The sequence below is a fragment of the Aquarana catesbeiana genome, linkage group LG02, assembly GCF_042186555.1.
Source record: "Aquarana catesbeiana isolate 2022-GZ linkage group LG02, ASM4218655v1, whole genome shotgun sequence".
Lineage (NCBI taxonomy): Eukaryota > Metazoa > Chordata > Amphibia > Anura > Ranidae > Aquarana > Aquarana catesbeiana.
The window spans coordinates 401638466-401653306 of record NC_133325.1 but is presented as its reverse complement, the minus strand read 5'-3'; the positions used below and the strand labels follow the sequence as shown (position 1 = coordinate 401653306).

The window sequence follows — 14841 nt, the reverse complement described above, 5'->3', positions numbered from 1 at the left end:
TCTGTTGGTTCTGTTTCTCTATGATCACTACGGTACATGTGTTGGAGCACACTGAGAAGCCCATGTTAAGAAAAAGAAGTGAGACATGTGGGCACTTACCTATTGCTATTAAAAAAAAGTGTCCGCTGACCACACTACACAGGCTTTTCTTTTCTTTCCATGCAGTAGCACTCCCCCACCACCATCATACATGATTGCTATCCTTGTTCACCCTCTCGCTCTTCTGTTCTTCTTCTGCACTTTAGTCTTTATATTTTGTGCACATACTCTTTTCACTTTTTTTTTCCAGACTCACTTTGAAATTGTACTGTATCGCTGTGTCTCTCTAAGTGCTTATGTCAATATATGGACTGTTTTGTATACTTTTTATTATTTAAGATTTACATATCAATTACTTGATAGGTGTTTATTCAATTCCACAGTTGCACTAATCGCATGTATATTTGACACATTATATTTCAAGTGGACTTGAAGACATGGAAAAATTAAAATACTGTTTATCCTCCTCCCTTTCTCTGCATCTAAAAAATTAGCAGTGTGTTTTTTTTTTCTTCAGGGAGTGGGTACCTTTTTTCACAGGTGCCCACTTCCACTTCTTCAAACCTCGCTTAAAGTGAATTTCCACCCAAAAATGGAACTTCCGCTTTAAGTGATGGTGACCCCCCCTCCTCTCCACGGCACCGGAATTCTTACTGTGGGCTCCCGGCTGTGGCTTCACAACCACATTTGGCATGTAATTTTTTTTGGGAGGGGGAGCTGATACTCTCTTTTTAGAGGCATCCAGCTCCCACTTCCTCCGCGGCACCAGAAGGAAGTTCACCTTTCCCCCTCCCTCCCTGCAATCTTCTGGGACATGTCAGAGGTCCCAGAAGATGTACATGGCCAGTCACAGCGTGCAGCGCTGCTCGCAGGGCAATCATTTTAAGCCTGGTTGAGTCAGTTCTGGCCTACAAATCAATGCTAGCTGGTCCTGGAAGTGTAAGCAAGTAAAGTGCTGGAGGTGTTGAGGAGGAATAGTCTTTAAGCAAGTGTTGTGCTGGAGTGAAGACTGGAGTGTATATACAGAGAGTGTATATAGTTGGTCCCATGTAAATGTTCTGCAATCAAGTGGGCATCCCATATACCCTTACCCCATCCAAGTTAATTCCCCTCAATAAAAATATAAAACAAAGTACATGGACTGTTCAGAGTGACTGGAAATCGTGTGTCTGGTTGGGCGGGGTGACAGGTGGACTACAACGCTCAGCAGCCCCTATGGGGGTACCGCTACAAGGGTATTGCTGCTGGTTACTCTCTATGACAGATATAGACATACAAAAGTGGGGCACATTTTTTTGTTTGTTTTTGCTTTTAAAGAAGATCTCCAGCCACCTAGTCACCTCTTGTCAACCCCTTCCCTGAATCTCCCCCTGAATCTATTTTAAAAAAAGTCCCTACTTCATTTTAGCTGCCTTTTTGCCATTCTGTTGACATCATGAGTTATTCCACTTGTTGTCTGCAACATTCAGTCCATTGACACTTTATGGGTGCAATAATGCACCCCTAGGGTATGTGTTCATCACAGCTTAGGCTCAAGGGGCTAAATTCAACCTAGAAGTGGGTAAGTAAGCAGCAGAGGGCAGCAATATAGTGTGGAGAAGGTGTGTGGTGCAAAAAAAAAAAAGAAATCCTTTTGAAAACTAGGGGGGAGGGGAAAATATCATAAAAAATAGAGTTCTTATTGTAGATGAGATACAGGCTTTACAGTAATAATGTATTATTACCTGCAATAATCTCTAGATTGCTTTTACATATTTAGTGTCAATGCCAACATCTTTTTAAAGTAAAAAATTTGTATGGTTAGTCAATTGCCTTCCAGCTGTGCACGCCTACATTAAAAAATACTCTTGTGTTGGGTTGAGATATACTAAGAAAATGATAAATCTTTCAAAGTATGGCAAATGCAAGAATGTCCAAAACAAAATAGATTGAGCCCACATGATTGGTGCCCACATGAGCATGTGCTATGACAGCTTACATATCACAGGCCAAATAGCCATTGGTGTGGTTGTGTCTCACCATCATCATTCTCCACATAAAGACGTAGTCCTGCATTATACTTGGCATTAAGCAACCAGTGATTACTAGCAGCTGTGACATCGAAAACCAACCAGCCTTCATCCCCGGCCTGTATGCTCTCATGGTCCAGTAAAGTTAATTCAGGCTGCCTAGAGAAGAAAGTGACAAAATGATGGATTTTATGGATCACTCTTCATTAAATGCAACAAACAAAGCCAATCCTAAAGTTCATGTATAGCCAAAAAGATATTTTGTAGTTTTGAATATAGTAAGAAGGATTAGGACACCTGTCAGGATTTTAACCTCTTCACTCTGGGCACGTGTATATATACGGCCACTCGGTGGCATCATAGGCGTGTGCAAGGGGTGTGCCAGGTGTGCCTGGGCACACCCTAATCCTGGGGTTGGCAACCTGTCTATGGTGGGCAGGTGACAGGTGAACCACAATCCTTTCTTGCCGATCCTCAGAACCTGGACAGGAGAGGTGGTGGGGGTGGAATTGTGTGGAACCGATCTGTATTTTTCTCCTGCAGCAGCTGAAAGTAGGCTTCTCCTCTCCCTTTTGTCAACATTCAGCTGCCACAGTAGGAAAATATAGGGGATCGGTACTAATATATGCCACCGCTCCTTTCCCTGTTCCTCTTCCTTCTGTTGCCCGGGTCCCCCATGTGCTCCCTTGCTCCCCCTTCCTCCCATTGTTTCAAGATGGAGAGCGGGTAAGAGGCCGGTAAATATGTCAAACGCATATGTGTTGGAGCTTTGGAGTGCACACCCTAATGCAATAGGCTGCGCACGCCTATGGGTGTCATACAGTGACTTGAAAAAGTATTCACACCCCTTGAAATTTTCCACATTTTGTCATGTTACAACCAAAAGTGTAAATGTGTTTTATTGGGATTTTATGTGATAGACCAACACAAAGAGGTATATAATTGTGAAGTGGAAGGAAAATGATAAATGGTTTTCAAAGTTTTTTACAAATAAATATGTGAAAAGTGTGGCGTGCATTTGTATTCAGTCCTTCTGAGTCAATACTATGTAGAATCACCTTTTGCTGCAATTACAGCTGCAAGTCTTTTTGGGTATGTCTCTACCAGCTTTGCACATCTAGAGAGTGATATTTTTGCCCATTCTTCTTTGCAAAATAGCTCAAGCTCTGTCAGATTGGATGGAGAGCGTTTGTGAACAGCAATTTTCAAGTCTTGCCACAGATTCTCAATTGGATTTAGGTATGGACTTTGACTGGACCATTCTAACACATGAAAATGCTTTGATCTAAACCATTCCATTTTAGTTCTGGCTGAATGTTTAGGGTCGTTGTCTTGCTGGAATTTTAACCTCCGCCCCAGTCTCAAGTCTTTTGACAGGTTTTCTTCCAAGATTGCCCTGTATTTGGCCCCATCCATCTTCCCATCAACTCTGACCAGCTTCCCTGTCCCTACTGAAGAAAAGCATCCCCACAACATGATGCTGCTATCACCATGTTTCACAGTGGGGATGGTGTATGCAGGGTGATGTGCAGTGTTAGTTTTCCACCACACATTTTGCTTTTAGGCCAAAAAGTTCAATTTTGGTCTCATCTGACCAGAGCACTTTCTTCCAAATGTTTGCTGTGTTCCCCACATGGCTTCTCGCAAACTGCAAGTAGGACTTCTTATGGCGTTCTTTCAACAATGGCTTACTTCTTGCCACTAAAGGCAAGATTTGTGCACGATTAATTGTCGTCCTGTGGACAGATTCTCCCACCTGAGCTGTGGATCTCTGAGTTAGCATGGGCCTCTTGGCTGCTTCTTGGCTACTTCTCTGATTAATGCTCTCCTTGCCCAGCCTGTCAGTTTAGGTGGATAGCCATGTCTTGGTAGGTTTGCAGTTGTGCCATACTCTTTCCATTTTCAGATGATGGATCAAACAGTGCTCTGTGAGATGTTCAAAGCTTGGGATATTTTTTTATAACCTAACCCTGCCCCTGCTTTATTTATTTATTTATTTATTTTTTAATTGTTTATTTATATAGTGAAAAAGGTCCACAGGGACCACAGATGAACAGTGCAACACAGAAAATAACATGTTTCAACAGGTATTCATCTTGTAACATGACTACAAATAAACATATTAACCTCACAAGATATAGCAATTGTGTCATGTATTAATGACGCGTTTTTTGTTTCCTGTTGTATCTCATAGAGCACTGCTAAATAGTGCTTACCTTGATGTTACTGTATCTAACATTTTGAGGTGAGATCAACGTGTAACCTTCCAAGGCATATTAGTGCTGTCAAGTGGCCTCCTGGGACATGGTGTGGTATGAGTTTCCAGCTAGCTTGTGTTCAATTTCCCAGTAGACTACTTGGTAAGTCAGTCAGTGTATGTATTATGGAGTTTTGGAGAATGTCTCTTGTCTATTTTGAGCCGTAAGGATGAGATCCTCCATTTTTTTATTTTCTCCACCTTCGTGAGCCACAGCTCAATCGAGGGTAGGTGTAGGGATTTCCAGTCTAGTGGAATGCAGGCTCTGGCTGTGTCCAGTAAATGTCTGATCACAGATTTTTTGTATGTTCGTTCTGGTATGTTTGACGTGTGCAAAAGGAAAAATGGTGGGTCATTTAGTATTGTATGTTCAGTAAATCTTTGAACTATCCCCTGGATTGTTTGCCAGAGGTGTGTCAGTTTGGAGCAATTCCAGAAGATGTGTATTAGGGTCCCCTTGTCTGATGGACATCTCCAACATAAGTCAGATGTTGTCGGAAATAACTTGTGTAGGACTACTGGGGTTCTGTACCAACGGGATAAAATTTTGTAATTAGTTCCTTGAGTTTTAGCGCAATGGAGGATTTATGTGTAAATCTAAGTATGTGGTTCCTTGTGGAAGTGTCAAACTGGCGGTCCAGGTCTCTTTCCCACCTGAGGAGTCCCGGAGGAACAAAATCAGTGGGGGGGCGTGATTAGAAGTTTGTATGTCAATGAGAGAGTATGTGGGAGTACCCCCGTGTCAGTACAGAGTTCTTCTAACATTGTAAGTGGTTGGTCGTTGTCGGCTGGGGGCTCCATCGTATGGAGAAAGTGGGTTAATTGAAATGATCTCAGGAAGTCCAAGCGGAAGGGCCCCATGGGGTCAGAGAGCTCCGTGATCGACTTCCATTGTCCTCCGGAGCTGAAATGCGACGCCTGGTGTAGGCCCGATCCACTCAAACCCCAAAAGACCCCATCACTCAATCCAGGGGCAAATTAAGGGTTGCCCAGTATAGGGCGTAGCGGGGAGTTTTGGGTAGAGAGAGACACCTGAGATATGAGGAGAGCACTTATTTTGGCAGTGTTGCTGATCAAAGGATGTCGTTTGACATCTGCCGGTAATGCAGTGTAACACCATGAAGCTCTGCCCAGTGTGGTCTCACTTTGCGCCTGTTCTATTTGTGTCCACAGTTTAGTCTTCTGGTGTCGGCACCAGTCCACTAGTCTACCCAAATGAATTGCGTGGTAATAGGTGCGGATGTCTGGCAGTGCCAGGCCACCGCAAGGTTTAGGAAAGGTGAGACGTTTTTTTGCGAGTCTAGGTCGTTTACGGGCCCAAATGAATTCTGTGAAGACTGATTGCACTTGCTTAAAATAGATTACAGGTATCCGAATAGGTAGGGCCTGCATGAGATACAAAAATTTGGGGAGGATGGTCATTTTTAGGATATTACCGCAGCCCAATCATGAATGTAGTCCTGTGTGCCATTGACTTAATAGTGTTTTAACCTTTTTTAAAAGGGGCGGGAAGTTAAGTTCATATAGTTTAGAGAAGTTTTGGGGGATTGACGTAACTAAATATTTCAATGCTGTGTTGGTCCATTTTAGATTGAAACTAGATTGGAGGTGCTTAAGTTGTGGCTGAGGTATCTCAACACTCATTGCCTCCGACTTAGAGAGGTTAATTTTTAGATTGGAAACTGCCCCTGCTTTAAACTTCTCCACAACTTATTCCCTGGCCTGTCTGGTGTGTTCCTTTGCCTTCATGATGCTGTTTGTTCACTAAGGTTCTCTAAAAAAAAAACTCTGAGGGCCAAACAGAATAGCTGTATTTGTACTGAGATTAAATTACACACAGATGGACTCTATTTACTAATTAGGTGACTTCTGAAGGCAATTGGTTCCACTAGATTTTAGTTAGGGGTATCAGAGTAAAGCGGGCTGAATACAAATGCACGCCACACTTTTCACGTATTTATTTGTAACAAATGTAAAAACCATTTATAATTTTCCTTCAACCTCACAATTATGTGCCATTTTGTTTTGGTCTATCACATAAAATCCCAATCAAATACATTTACGTTTTTGGTTGTGACATGACAAAATGTGGAAAATTTCAAGGGGTATGAATACTTTTTGAAGGCACTGTATATGCGGCCCTGTGTAAAGCACTTACCAAGCATACTTGTGATTGGGAGCTTTCTGATCATGTGACCGCTGTGACAGCAAATCCACAGTGATCACATGTGAATGCCCACCTCTGCCTCCTAGCTTTTAGAACACTTAAAGGGCCGGGAGGCAGGAGGCATGAGGGGTTAATGTTATCTGCATCCCTACTTGGTAGATTCTCCATTTCTACTTGTCCTGGTGACCTACTCCAAAGCTTTACAGTTATCACCAAAACAAGAGGTACAGGTAAATCTTGCAACAAGGACACCTGTTCCAGTGAAAGGGGTCTTTCACTCACTTTGCAGAGTTATTTTTAACTTTTTTACTTCCTGTTACCTCTGGAACTGAAAGTGAAGAAAAATCTCCCCAACAGGGCCCAAAATAGGCTGACAAGGCTTTTAGCACATTTCTGCTCTATCCAAGATAAAAAATGTTTTGGCTATACACCATCAGCTATAACTTTATGACTGCCCACCTAATAGAGTAAGCCTGCCAAAACAGCCTTGACCCATTGAGGCATGGAAGCCTCCGAACGTATTCTGTGGTATCTGGCAGCAGTAAAAGATACTTTAAGTCCTGTAAGTTGTGAGGTGGGGCCTCCATGGATTGAACTTATTTATCCAGCACATCCCATAGATTCTCCAGTGGATTGAGATCTCTAGAATTTGGAGGCCAATCAACACCTCAGACTGGACAGTATGTTCCTCAAACTATTCTTGAACCATTTTTGCAGTGTGGCAGGGCGCATTATCCTGCTGAGGAGGCCACTGCTGTCAGCTGAGCATACCATTTCCATGAAGAGGTATACTTGGTCAGCAACAATGCTTAGGCAGGTGGTATGTGTCAAGTTACATCCACATGAATGCAAAACCCAAGCTTTCCCAGCAGAACATTGCCCAAAGCATCACACTATCTGTGCCGGATTGCCTTCTCTCATACTGCATCCTGGTGCCTTGTCTTGCCCTGTTAAGCAACGCACATGCATCCAGCCATCCACATGATGTAAAAGAATATGTGAATAATCAGACCAGGCCACCTTCTTCCATTGCTATGTTGTCCAGTTCTGATGCTCATGTGTAGGTTCTTTTGGCTGTGGACACTGGTCAGCATGGACACTCTGATCGGTCTGCAGCTACACAGCTCCATACGCAACAAACTGTGATGACCATTTTTTTCTGCTTTCAACACATTAACTTCAGGGGCAACATGTTTACTTGTTGCCTAATATATCCCACCTACTTATATTTGTCATAACAAGATAATCAGTGTTATTGACCTAACCAATCAGCGGTCATAAAGTTATAACAGATCCGTGTGTTAATACTTTCACTCCTAAAACAGTCCATCGAACAAAGGTATCATGCAACCTCACTATTTCCAAGCAGTTTCTAAATTGACAAACTTCTATGAGGGCACTATCACAGTAAAGATCACTCATTAATAAATTGCATACCGATGTGCATGGTCTCGGTGAATCTCATAAACACTGATGTGAAGTGTTCTGTTGAAATGCCGTGAGAAGCTACGAGTCTTGAAAAGGCGAAACTCAGCTGCAGTAACAGTTTCTCCAGTAGGAACCTGTGTCATGTCAAACTTGAACTCTTTCCAGTATGGCTTTTGATGGAAGATATCTCTATCGTGTTCAACTGTAACAATATAAGAGTATGTAAGTATAGATCAATCTGGCTCAAATCTGTTCCCCATAAGCTGCTGCTATTGTATAATTTTCTCTATACCAGGTAGTAGCACAGCTGCATAAATAAGAAGTCTTTGCAAAAAACAACAATAATTATCTTACCAGTGAGGTAGAGCAATGATTCTCAACTGTAGTCCTCAAGTACCCTTGCAGGGTAAGTGTGTAGGATTTCCTTTTTGCGGAAACAGCTATAGTAATTTTTGATCTATTTACAAAACACAGAAAAAATCTCAAAAGCATTGCTTGTTGCATTTACTTCTAGCATCCCCTTGTGTACATAGCGTGAATAGGTTATGTAAATTTAGTTAAGCTTCACTGCAGCCAGTGGAGCCAGAATTAATTGGGGTCATGTATAGTTCAGCTGGCAGCCTCTGTCACCCCCCCCCCCCCCCCGACTTCTGGAAGTCTCCAGAAAGTTCCAGAACTTAATGGGCAGAGGGACAGATATAGAAGCCTAAATATTTATGGCAGCACTACAAATCCCTGGGTGAGGACAGTCCTGAAGCGTGGAGAGTTGGCCCATATATGCTCAAGAGCCTGGCCATGTGAAGATTGAATCCAGGATCTACATTCTACATTACACAAAATACCAGGTCTCTGAGCTTACAGGGAGCAAAGATGTCACCCCTTCTGTCATATGACCATACTAGACCTTGCAACTGGCCACTAGACCCATACCCAGAAGCAGTGGGTAATTTGAGGAGATTGGGAATGAAGATGGAGAAGCAGAGAAGCCCCATGAATACGACTATAACTAGATCAGGGTGCATTTGACAGTCAGTGAAGAGGTGATATGTCGCCTCCTCACTGCCTGCTTTACCCCGTAAAATGCTGATCCATCTTGCCACAACTGTGTGCATTGCACATTGTTGCAGGGTGGTCGTGGCAAGGCCCATTCACTTGAATGGGCCATGTTCGGTGGCAGTACCACGCACCAAATGTGGTATGTTTGTGGTATGATGTGTGCAGCCCTGAGTGACTGCATTTCTGTGTTTAGGTGGACAGACGAGGGGAGGAAAAACCATGACTCAATCGTCTGCTTTTATGCCCATTTGAACAATCCTTTAGTCTCCCTTATAATGGCTTAAGCAGGTATGCAGACCTGGGAACACATGCAAAAAGATCTCACTACCAGACTTCTTGAGAGGTATATAAAATCAGAAATAAGATTCTTGAAAATGTGTGTAATCAATTAGTCTTAACATTTCATTAAAAGTAATTTGAATAGTCTACCCAACATGGTAGAACACATTTCTAATGATGTGTTTTGTCATTTCAAGGCCTGGATCCCATGAGAAGTTGATGTCACCATCTATTTGAAGAAACTGGATGCCTAGCAGCCCTAGGGTCGCCAGTTTCAATCGCAACCATGAAACTCCCTATTATATATAAAATCCTGCGAGCAACTACGATTAAAATATCAAGTGAGAGCTGCTGACACCTAACACATTCTCATATATATGTGGAACCTTTAAATAACAAATTTTATCATACATACCTCATAAAGAGGAAGCAAAGGAAATTACTTAAATTGGAAGCCTTAATCAAGGTATTTAAAGAGAGGATAGAAACACATAAAGACACTGCAGAATTTGTAAAACTAACAGGTGAATTAAATAAAAGTAGACAGAAAAAGGATCAAGAGCATAAAAACAGTAAAAAGAAAAAGTACCAAAAAGTTATGGGAGATTATCAAAGGAAGCAGGTGTTCAAATGGCAAACAACATTGGAAAATAAAATGAATATAATGCACAGGATTATGCACATATTTCAATAGGTAATATAGAGAAGAGTATTACAGACCACCACAGGGCCAATTTAGGAGACCACCTCACTTCTCCGATTATGAAAACAATAGACTGTATCAGCAATAAAATAGACAGTATCATAATGGAGGTTATCAGCAGGACAGGGCACCATGGAATAGAGGACCCCCCAATAGGAATTAACAGCAAGGGATACAACAACAAGAGGGCACATATAACAACAGAGGACCCATATAGGGAACACAATTCGGGGCAACATTTATACACCCCCAAGCCACAAAGACCAAAGTTCAAGAAAGCACTGTTTAATGCTTATTATTATATTCCAGTGCAAAATAGATACACACCAATACAGGATGATACACAATACCCAGGGGAGGGGCATACTGATGTCACGACGCTGTGCACTCCAAGGAGAGCATATTGACATACACAGCAGAGCTGGTATTGTGTTTCAGTGCCAAGGACACAGGCATCATTTTAACACTGCAGGAATGGTATGTTGCGCTTTAAGCACCTAACTAATGTTAGTAGCTTGTATGAAGTTTTAATAAAACGGCTTTTATTTTAAAACGTTATAAGCACTATTGTGGCAATTCCTTCCCTTTTTTATTATGGATATGGCTGGCACTGATATGCTGTGAGGAAACCTACACAGAGGCACTAAGGAGGAAGAAGGAGGAACTGAGAAATGCATCTATTAGTCCTGGAAGGACTAAAAGCAATATTTGAGCTAACTTAGTTGTGGGGTCACACACTATCAGGTGAGAGCACACCTGATGGTAGGGGAGCATGAGTGATTTGTATAACAACACTGATACTGTATGGGATGCACTTAAAGCAGAGTTCCAGCCAAAAGAGGAACTTCCGCTTTAAGGACTCCTGCCCCCCTGACATGTCACATTTGGCATGTCATTTTTTTTTTGGGGGATGGGGGCAGGTACCTAGTTTTGACAGGTACCCAGCTCTCACTTCCGTTCTCACCACCTAGGTGACTCAAGCAGTTCTCCTCTCCCCCTCCCTCCTTGCAACCTTCTGGGACACATCACAGGTCCTAGAAGATTGCCTGGCCATTTAGGATGTGCTGCGTGACTCGCGCATGTGCAGTGTGCCCCCGACTGTGAAGCCGCAAGCTGTCACAGCCAGGTTCCCACACTAGTGATCCCGGCGCCATGGTGAGCCACGGGAGAGAACCAAGGCTTTGGGCGGCCGCATCACTGGATCGTTTTTGGATTGTACACTTTTTGTAGCGGCTGACTTTTAATAAACACAGAAACGGCTGGAACTATGCTTTAAGGAAAAATATTGTATGAGAAGAAGTCACTGTCTGAAGGACTATATTTGTTTTGTTTCTAAAGTTTGTGTTTTTTTTTACACAATTGTATTTATGTTTGATCACACAATTGGATCACATGGTGATCGATGAGGACTGGATATTAATATTTGACTATTTTTTCACTGGTATACAATTTATATTGTGATCAAGGTTACCTGGACACAGGGAATATTTTTCTTATATTAATTTAGCACACTTGAATTGAAAATTTGTTGATTTGAGTGTGCATGTTCTCCCTTTACCTGTGTGGGTTTCCTCCCAAACTCCAAAGACATGTTGGTAGGTTAACTGGCCTCTGTCTAAATTGGCTCTAGTATGCGTATGAGGGCAGGAACTCATATGAATGTACATAATACAGTATCAATAAAGTGCTGTGTAAATTAATGGTTCTATATAAGTACCTGCAATAAATAAAAGTGTAAATTATATGTATGTACTTCAGTAGAATCTAATTTTCTAACAGGGTATGGCCTTTTAAATAATAGGCATCTTTTTTATTCACCAAGATTTTTGATGGCATACATCTACAATGTGCAGTTTTTAGCTACTGCCTTCTGAGAAACTCTGCTGGTATGATGTGGTGCCCTGCTCTAACATAGCACTTAGGAAGCAGAGGCAAGCAAGACACATAACAGAACATTCTTTGTATTGGAGAAATGAGCTTGTGTAGTGAATCTAAGAGCAGGAAACAAGAACAGGATTTAGCCCAGCTTAACCTCTAAACTGAGGTGTGTGCTTTACATAACTTTTCTCTCTGAAAATGTTCCCCTAATATATATATCTATATATATATATAAATATAGATATATATTATACAGTATAGTATAGTATAGTATAGTATAGTATAGTATATTTATTTATATGATTTATAAACCTATATGTCATATCATCTATATGAATTCTCCAAATAACTGTAAAACAGTCAGTTGTTGAACATAGATCATTGGATCTGATTTACTAAAATGTGAGGGGAGGCTGGGCCACAGTTAGAACACATGGGGCCCCATAAAGCCTGCCAGTCCCTCTCTTTAAATACCTTATTGTGCTTGTACAGTAATCACCCCCAGCCGTGGCTCCCAGCAATTAAATAAAATATAGAGAAGGGACTCATTTTTGGGATCAGGTGAAGTAATTCTTTGTGCTGCGTCTCCCAACATTTAAGTTACAGTTCCTGCTTACCCCAGCAAATTGATATAGAAGAAGAGGCCAGAACTTTAATTATCCTCTCTCTGTCCCCTGCTATTAAACTGGTGGAGTCTTGGGAACTTTTTTTTAAATCTCTGGGAGCCATGGCCTATGAGATTACTGTGAATGCGTCCAAGGGTATTTAAAAAGTTCCCTCTAATGCCCTCAGGCCCCCTGCTGAGCTGAGATGCTCCCCCCCCCCCATACCTCTGCAGCAATAATCTTTTAGTCCTGTGAGGGATAATACTGTACAGTTGCTGGACCTGTCACAGGCATTCATCAAGAGTGTTGAATATGGTCGCCCTTTCCGCCCCCTCCTTTTTTGATAGAAGCTGTAATATACTGTAACTTCCAGCAATGAAGAGCTCTCTATAAATCGAAGACAAGCAGATGACTTCCTCCATTCATAGATCGACTTTCATTCATGGAAGCTATAGTAGAGCTTCTATTAATGGAGGAGGGAGGCAGCAAGGGTAGGCATAGTCAGCATTCTATACAAGTGCCTAGGACAGGTCTAATTTTTGTATTAGGCCCCAAAGCACAGGAAGATTACCACAGTGGCAGTATGGGGTGGGGGGAGGGGGCAGAGGATGGAAGATTTTAACTAAGAAAACTGACAGCAGCACAAGGGACACTACTCAATGAAGGTAAGTAGTGTCCCTTGCGCTGAAAAAAAAAGAAACAAAACGTAGTCCAACTCCAGGCACATGATGTTAACGTGCACAGCCAGTGCACGTGAGAGAAGCTAACAATGTGCTCCGTCTGTTTTCTGTCTAACTAGGGCACACCTACAAGACTTCAATTTCCGGGTGGTCAGCCAGCTGACATTAAATTGGCTAACTTTTGGGACTTAATTATCCAACAGCATATGAGCAAAGAACACTCACTTTTTTGACCTGCGTATTTGTTTCAAGGCAGTGACACAAAAAGTATTATAGCCAGGGGATCAGCATAACAACCAGGCAATTAGGATTTTCAGAAGGAGCAGATCAGCACTTGCAGTCTCCATAAGAGGTTAGGCTTTAATGCCCACATGCAACACATATGCATCCATGGATGGCTGTGATTTCTGTGCTGAGAGCAAGCTTACTGCAGCACAGTGACTAAGCTGTTGTACACAACTCTTGGTGTCTAGTCATGATTGGCAGTCAGCAGGACAGGCTCTCGGTCATGTGACCACTATGACAGCCAATCATAGTGCTCACGTGATTGGAAAGTATGTCCCACTCCTGGAAGTAAAGGCCCATTGAAAGGGATGCCGGGGATGGACGGGAAGAGGTTAAGGGCCTATTTAAACTTGTCAGTTTTAATGCAGCAAAACTCTTGCATTTTGCTGCGTGAAAATGCATGTCAAGTAGAAATCCCACTTTCTCCTATGTGACTGCTTCATATCTATGCACTGCAATTTATCATGGAAGACAAGGGCAAACTCTATTGGCCCATCCACACCTATACCTGTGCAGGTGTGAACCTACGCTGCATGCACGCAAAACAGTTGAAATCTATTCAACTGATTTCTGGTTAATACACGTGTCAGATTAGTTATGCTGCATATCTTTTAAAATGCCCGTGTGGATATCATTATATAGAGACTACACAAAAGGTAACGGATCAGTTTGCTAGACACAATTAATTAGATACAAACTTACACTACTACCTGTTCCTTGACCTTTTTGTAGAGTGTTCCCATTTATTTTTCTAAATTAAAGTGGTTGTAAAGGCTGAAGGTTTTTTACCTTCATACATTCTATGCATTAGGGCAAAAAGCCTTCAGTGTGCAGCTCCTCCCTTAGCCCTCCCTAATACTTACCTAAGCCTGATCCCAATCCAGCAATGTGCACAAGACCCGAGGCTCTCCCTGGTCTCTCCCTCCTGAATGGCTGAGATGCAGCAGCAGGAGCCATTGGCTCCTCTGCTGCCAATAATAGCCAGTGAGGTGGAAGCAGGGGGTGAGGCTGAGCCATGCTCTCTGGGGGTAATTTACTAAAGGAAAATCCACTTTGCACTGCAAGTGCACTTGGAAGTAAAGTCGCTGTAGATCTGAGGGAGACATGAAAGGAACATAAAAAAAGAGCATTTTAGCTTGCACATGATTGGATGATAAAATCAGCAGAGCTTCCACTCATTTCAGATCTACCCCTTAGATTTAGAGCGACTGCACTTCCGAGTGCACTTTCAGTGCAAAGTGGATTTGCCTTTCGTAAATAACCCCCTCTGTGTCTTATGTGTCTCTGTGTGTTTCTGCACTGAGAGGGAGGGCAGTTCTGGGATTTTGTCTCCTTTTCTCATTTTTTTTATATTGTGGAATTGGATACAAAAAGAATTGGGTATTAAAATTTGTGGTTCCTACATACAGTGAGGGAAAAAATTATTTGATCCCCTGCTGATTTTGTATGTTTGCC

The 14841-nt window shown here is 42.2% G+C and overlaps 1 protein-coding gene across 2 annotated transcripts in view; it reads right to left on the bottom strand.

Moving 5' to 3' along the window:
• The window catches only part of LOC141128165 (bone morphogenetic protein 8B-like), a 130875-nt gene that overhangs the window by 50250 nt on the left and 65784 nt on the right, over window positions 1–14841 (bottom strand). For both annotated transcript variants that reach the window (XM_073615276.1, XM_073615277.1), the window contains 2 exons: window positions 7910–8102; window positions 2059–2207 (listed from right to left, as the gene is read on the bottom strand). In XM_073615276.1, coding sequence (XP_073471377.1) covers window positions 2059–2207; window positions 7910–8102 — 342 coding nt within the window. The remainder of the gene's footprint in view (window positions 1–2058; window positions 2208–7909; window positions 8103–14841) is intronic.